This window comes from Crinia signifera, chromosome 1 (genome assembly GCF_055691185.1).
Source record: "Crinia signifera chromosome 1, ASM5569118v1, whole genome shotgun sequence".
NCBI lineage: Eukaryota > Metazoa > Chordata > Amphibia > Anura > Myobatrachidae > Crinia > Crinia signifera.
Window position 1 is genome coordinate 74,474,961 of NC_139217.1, and position 7,632 is coordinate 74,482,592.

The 7,632-nt window shown below is 43.2% G+C and overlaps 1 protein-coding gene across 1 annotated transcript; it reads left to right on the forward strand.

Annotated features, from left to right (window-relative positions):
- The first annotated feature begins 1,195 nt into the window (after positions 1-1,195).
- On the forward strand, positions 1,196-1,792 carry FGFBP2 (fibroblast growth factor binding protein 2). The gene has a single exon (XM_083156380.1). The coding sequence runs from the start codon at positions 1,196-1,198 to the stop codon at positions 1,790-1,792; it is 597 nt and encodes a 198-aa protein (XP_083012506.1).
- The last annotated feature ends 5,840 nt before the right edge of the window (positions 1,793-7,632 follow it).

The window sequence follows — 7,632 nt, forward strand, 5'->3', positions numbered from 1 at the left end:
GCTCGGTGGCTCGCTGCGCTCGCCACACTATTCTATTCTCACTCCACGCCCTAGTGGATAGTAGGGCATGAAAAGGTCGGAGGACGCGTACCGCCGCCCCTCGCGGGCTCGCTGCGCTCGCCACGCTTCGGGTTCACGTTGATGGCGGGGTGGCGTCAACTACTTTTGGGGGGACATTTTTATGTTCAGGGGTGTTTTTGCCACATTTCCCATTGTTCCCTATGATAATTTGGGGAAATTGATCCATTTAACATTGTTTCCTATGGTAAATCGCGGTCATCGCGGGTAAATTGAGGCATTTAACATTGTTCTCTATGGGAAAATCGCGGGCATCGCGTCGGTCGCATCGCATGTCATTATAATGACATGCGATGTACCCGCGATGCCCGCGATGGGCGCCCAGATAGGAAACAAGTACCGAAAAATGTGAAAGACTCATGTCTATGTTTTTCATGTCGTTCTTTTGCTTGTGCTGATCTTTTTGCCATGTCTACATAATGCATGTCGACCTTTTTAGTGTGTTGACATTTTGCATGTTGACCAATAGTAGTTGACCTATTGACTGTCGACCTTAATTGTGTTGAACCTACGACCCATACCTGCCTTAAAAGAGTGCTTAGAAAGCTTCAGTATTTTAGTTTTGTGCTTATTAACAGAAAGCATGAGTTTATCAATGTTCATATTTTCCTGCATTACAGTACAGTACAGTACAGTTAATCGCTAGATAGCAGCAATAATAATGCAAGGTATTTGGATACTGCCAGACAAAAAATAACAAAAGTAATATTGTATGCTCGGTTATTATTGCTGCATTCAAAATGACCTGCACCCTATACTCAATTCCAGAATTCAGATTACTTAGCGTGCCTGGTAAAACATAGGAGAAAGTAAAATGTATAATTTGTTAATTACACTTTCAGCCACTTGACAATGTACAGAATTTAACAAGACGTGTCTTGTTACCAGTCTCTGAGATCACATTGGGTCATTAAATACTGCTCCGAGCGATACGTTACAGGCACATTCTTGCTTTGGATAAGCGTCACTTCCCCCCCCCTGAAAACATTACACTTTTAGGCTCCGGCATCAGAATACATTTATCACTCGCACCCAGCACAACCCATCACAGCTGCTCAAGGCCGGCATTGTTCCTGCGACTTGACGAGACAGGAGTTTTCAACCTGATCATTTAACCATGAAGTGCGGTTCAGTCATTGTCACGATGGTGGTTTTCCTGATGGGAACCTTGGCACAGAAACCTGCCATTGATGAGAAGGTCCCCTTTCAAACCAAAAACAGAGATGCTTGTGTCATGACAGCCAATGGCCAAAACGAGATTCGGGTAAAAATCGAATGTAAAAAGCAGGCTGAAACATACTCATGTGAGTTTGCATCAAAACCATCCTACTGCCGTGCATACAACAAAGATACAAAAGCTTTCTGGAACCAGCTCGGCGAGGACCTCAGTAAGGTGGAAAACCCATGTCAGCCTAAAATGTTTAGACACAGCATGTGCCCAAAGGCACCTGCTCCTTCCCAGTTCAAGCAAGTAAATCCTAGTGGAAACCAACAGGCTGACACATCAAAACCAGAGAAGAAACCTCCACCACCAAAGAAACCTTCACCGTCAAAGAAACCAGTCACCAAAAAACCTGCCTCTACTAAGAAGCCGGATCCTCCAAAACCTAAAAAACTGGAACAAGAGAACCCTAAAGCCATGAAGATTGCAAAAGATAACTGTTCATGGTTCTTCCAGACATTCTGCTCTTATATCATTGAGATATTCTTATAATCTACAGGTAACATCAAATGAAAATTTGCTTTTCTATGTAATTTATGTGGAGTAGGTCTTCTTAAAGTGTGTGAGTTTCAATAGGACAGGGCTGGCCAAACATGTCCTCAAGATCCACCAACAGTTTATGTTTTTCAGGCAACTTGTGGATCTATAGTAGAAATTAATGCAGTACAGTATGTTTGAAAATGTGACAGTTAGTAATGACTACAGCTAGGTGATTTGGAAAAAGTGGACCATTGGTAAATCTCAAGGAGCGGTTTGGCCAGCCCTGCAATAGGGGATATCAAAATCGAATGTACTTCAAAGAGTTAGAAAACCTGTGATTGGCGATAGTTGTGGAACTACAAGTTTCAGGGTGCCTTGTGGATTCTCAACAGTAGGAGAGCCAGAACCTTTCTCTCTCCCTCGGTAACATGCGTTTAGCAAAGGACAATAAAGCAGCTGTGAGAATATCCCTGATTGCCATATACAGTACTGTATGTTGCACTGACCAGCTGAGATTAATTACTTCTTGTCCAAGATATAATACAGTACTGCTATAATATATGTTACAATTTTTTTCTGTAGGGGTTTTGTCCACTTTATTCAAAGAGTACAATATACAGTACTAAACCCAGGTGATAAATCGGGTGTGGATCGTATTGTCGACCAGACTTAGGTCGACAGTCATTAGGTCGACAGGCAGTAAAGGTCGACAGGGTTCTAGGTCGACATGGGTGAAGGTCGACAGGTGTCTAGGTCGACATGGGACAAGGTCGACATGGGTTGAGGTTGAAAAATGCATTAGGTGGTCGACATGGGTTAGGTTGACAGGTCGCGAGGTCGACATGGTTTTTTTTTTCACTGTTTTTGTACCTGAAAAACTGTGTCGACATGGACACAGTTGGAAGTCAACCGCAGCCCATCGCTCGCTTCGCTCGCAATGCTTCGGTGCGGTGCCTCGCTGCACTCGGAACACTATTTTATTCTCCCACCACGCTCTAGTGGATGGAAGGGCATGAAATACCACCTGTTGGCACATGTCGGCTCAAAAAACTGTGAAAAAACCCATGTCAACCTCGCGACCTGTCGACCTAACCCATGTCGACCTAACACATTTGTCGACCTAACACCATGTCGACCTAGTCCCATGTCGACCTAGACACCTTTCAACCTTCATCCATGTCGACCTAGAACCCTGTTGACCTTGTTGCCTGTCGACCCAACAGTGTCGACCTAAGTCAATACTTACCGTATCCCGATAAATCATGGGTGTGCTTTATTAGAGCGACATGTAAAAAGGTGGATACATAAAAGGGTCTTACACTTTTTTTGGTGTTAATTTCAACACCTGAGCATAAAGACCCCCAATTAGTGTACTGCATGGCGCATTTCGCTCGCCATCCTCGGAACACTTTAACGTTTCCAATCATAGACCATGTGGCTGGTAAAATATCAAATAGTTTAAAAAAAAATCCAAAAAGTCATGTTGACCTTTTCATGCATTGACAATAGCCATGTCGACATTTTGCTTGCGTCGACCATATGTATGTCAACCTAGACATTGTCTATCGGATACCATAGAGAATAGTGCTATCACTGTTTGCCTCTTCAAGGCCTACAAAATGTTATTATTCTTTATCCTTCGCGGTTCTTCATCATACTTAACGTTTAGTGTCTTCGATTAGCCGTCTAATCTCAGTCATAGTTATTACAACTTATTTATTTCACTTAACCCCTGCGCTATTATTTCTGAAGATCTTTTCATCATTAATAAGTAGTTTAGCTGAAAAATTTGCTGAGGGTGCTCTGATGAAATTGATATACAGGTGACCCGCTGGAAATGTTTGTGTGCACACATGTTAGGGTACATGTAATAGCAATATTCCTATCCTGGTAACAATAAGAGGATCACACTATAAACTTGGGAACGTAAGTCCAGTATTAGTTTAGAGATGCACTTACCTGGCTGGTATTATTTATTGTTGTGCATTTTGTCTCAGTTTAACTACCAATGAGACCACATTGTAGCAGACGTTGATACTGTAAATCAGAGGTTCCCAAACTTTTTTTAATCATTGCACCCTAGAGTATCAGGGATTTTTCAATGCACCCCTAGTTTAATTTTTTTTTTTACAAATTAAAATTAAGTAGTCAATTATTTATATGTCACCATTGGGTTATGTTGCAAGGGACAGAATTTTCTTATTCCATTATTGCCAGCCATCAGCACTCGTTTTGTATACTACATTCACCATAAATAATTTAAGTTGGTCCTGGAAAACAAACCTGATACACCTCTGTAAGTGTCCTGAGGCACTCCAGGATGCCTAGGCACACAGTTTGGGAACTTTCTTCAGTCACTGACTTCAAACTAAGTTTTTTCCCTATGTCGTTTTGTCTTTATACTCTTTCCTTCCAATAGTAGTTCTCAGAAAGGCAAAAATATATGTTATTTATTAAGAAAACTGCACTCAAATATTTATTTCCATTATATGACTGCTGGTAGGGCAATCGGAGAGTGAGTCTAATCTGATTCAACTTTTAATCAAAGACATTTAAGAGTAGAATATAGTATGTGCATAGGTGTGCGCAGCCCATTTTATTAGGGGGTGCACCATTGGAGGGGCGTGTACATCACGCCTACTGGGCATGTCCATCAAAGCCTATTGCGCGTGTCCATCACTGCCTACTGGGCACCAATGCAAACTAAATAGAAGGTGACTTATTTATTTAGCAGCACACAGCACGACTCTCTGCAAAGTGCAAACCCTGTGTTGGCACTTGGGGGGCGGTGAGTGACTTGGATGCTAGGGACGCGTTCCGGGCTGAGGGGAGGAGGAGGAGGGGCTGGTTGGGGCTGGGGGGGGGGGGGGGTTTGTATAGTGGTTTTCAAGAGTTATGTGAGAGGTTTAAAAGTAGTTTTCGGGGGAGTAGGGGCAGCAAGCTAAAATTTTGCCTAGGGCGCATGAAAGCCTAGCACCGGCCCTGGCTAAGCAGCAAAAGATTGCTGCTTAGTGAGCAACCCTGAATTAGGCCCCCTGTTCCCCTCACTACATTCTCACACACAGCCCACTCCATCACAATATATGTCACACTCACACACACTTACTCACTGCTCCCCAGTCTCTGCACACATCTTCAGCCAGGAGCCAGCCTGCAGCTGCACTAGTCCACCCGGGCATAGGAAAATGCAGGGGCGTGGCCTAATCACGGACCCCCCCGTGGCCCCGTCCCCTTTTGAAAAGAGTCGTGCTGCTGAAGGAGCCCAGCCAGGCCAGCCCAACGCAGCAACTGCTAGCCGGCCGGGGGAGGGGGCACTGCAGTGTCATTAGGAGGTGCTGCCTGCAATTGTGATGGGGGTCATTAGGAGGTGCCTGTGCACCCCTGGCACCCCCCTTGCGCACGCCTATGAGTATGTGACACATCTGGAGTAGAATGTAATATGTGACAGATCTTGTGTAGAATCTAGTATGTAGCATATCTGGAGCAGAATGCAGTACAGTATGTTACACATCTGGAGTAGAATGCGATGTGTGACACAGCTGGTGTAGAATGCAGTACAGTATGTTACACATCTGGCGTAGAATGCAGCGTGTGACACATCTGGTGTAGAATGCAGTGTGTGACACATCTGGTGTAGAATGCAGTATGTGACACATCTGGTGTAGAATGCAGTGTGCGACACATCTGGTGTAGAATGCAGTGTGTGGCACATCTGTAGTGGAATGCAGTATGTGTCACATCTGGAGCAGAATACAGTACAGTATGTTACACATCTGGAGTAGAATACAGTATGTGGCACATCTGGAGCAGAATGCAGTACAGTATGACACAGCTGGTGTAGAATGCAGTATGTGGCACATCTGGTGTAGAATGCAGTATGTCACATCTGGTGCAGAATACAGTACAGTATGTTACACATCTGGAGTAGAATGTAGTATGTGGCACATCTGGAGCAGAATACAGTACAGTATGTGACACATCTGGTGTAGAATGCAGTGTGTGACTTATCTGAAGCAGAATGCACATCTGGAGCAGAATGCAGTACAGTGTGTGTGTGTGTGTGTGACACATCTGGTGTAGAATGCAGTGTGTGACACATCTGGTGTAGAATGCAGTATGTGACACATCTGGTGTAGAATGCAGTATGTGACACATCTGGTGTAGAATGAAGTGTGTGCCACATCTGTAGTAGAATGCAGTATGTGTCACATCTGGAGCAGAATACAGTACAGTATGTGACACATCTGGTGTAGAATGCAATATGTGACACATCTGGTGTAGAATGCAGTGTGTGACACATCTGATGTAGAATGTAGTATGTGACACACCTGGTGTAGAATGCAGTGTGTGACACATCTGGTGTAGAATGCAGTACAGTATGTGATACAGCTGGAGTAGAATGCAGTATATGACACAGATGGAGTAGAATATAGTATGTGTCACATCTGGTGTAGAATGTAGTATGTGGCACATCTGGAGCAGAATGCAGTACAGTATGTGACACAGCTGGAGTAGAATGCAGTATGTGACACAGCTGGAGTAGAGTATAGTATGTGACACATCTGGTGTAGAATGCAGTGTGTGACACAGCTGGTGTGGAATGCAGTACAGTATGTGACACAGCTGGTGTAGAATGCAGTGTGTGACACAGCTGGTGTAGAATGCAGTATGTGACACATCTGGAGTAGAATGTAATATGTGACAAATCTGGTGTAGAATATAGTATGTGACACATCTTTAGCAGAATGCAGCATGTGACACATCTGGAGAAAATGCAGTACAGTATGTTACACATCTGGAGTAGAATGCAGTATGTGTCACATCTGGAGTAGAATGCAGTATGTCACATCTGGTGCAGAATACAGTACAGTATGTTACACATCTGGAGCAGAATACAGTACAGTATGTGACACATCTTGTGTAGAATGCAGTGTGTGACACATCTGAAGCAGAATGCAGTACAGTATGTGACACATCTGGTGTAGAATGCAGTATGTGGCACATCTGGAGCAGAATGCAGTACAGTGTGTGACACATCTGGTGTAGAATGCAGTGTGCGACACATCTGGTGTAGAATGCAGTATGTGACACATCTGGTGTAGAATGCAGTATGTGACACATCTGGTGTAGAATGCAGTGTGTGACACATCTGTAGTAGAATGCAGTATCAAAGTAGAAAGGAAAAAGTACTCTCTTTTGTTTGGGGGCACTCTTTTAACTAATCAATGTGATTTTTTACAAAAAATATATTTTTTTAAATTTAGCTTTTAATATTTACTATTTTAAAATAGAGATTTTTGGACATACAGACATACAACACTAAACGTAGATATCATAGGTAGCATACAGTACAGGTTATTTTATAGTATACTCCTGTGCTGTCCTATGGATTTTTTGGGCTCCTGAATTTACCAGATGGGGCAGACAATATTATGGGTAATCTCAATGGCTGTATTTGAGTATCAGCTTATCCCTATAATATGGTTATTGTTCCCATCAAGGTAGTGAAGGAAGTTGCGAAATATATGTATATACACAGTAAGTATCTAGACCAGAGAGGAGTTGTCCTGCTCTGGTGCAGTCTGGAAAGTAGGAGTTATTCTTATGGCGATTTTGGCTGTACAATTTTGTAGCCGTAGCTTTAAGAAATAAGGAGATATGTACTGCTGCTGGATATTTTATTTCGACGATAACCGCTCACACAGAGATGCAGAATATAGATGATGTAGATAAATAGGTGACACTCACAGTTGTAAAGATCAAATGAAGCTGCTGCTGACCTTCGCAACCGTCCTGGTTCCCTGAAAGTCAGTGAGCGTTCAATTATGTTTAAATCTGTATGAATAGTGTCA

Excerpts from the sequence above, each read along its gene's own strand:
- FGFBP2 (XM_083156380.1), top strand. The coding sequence starts at position 1,196 with ATGAAGTGCGGTTCAGTCATTGTCACGATGGTGGTTTTCCTGATGGGA.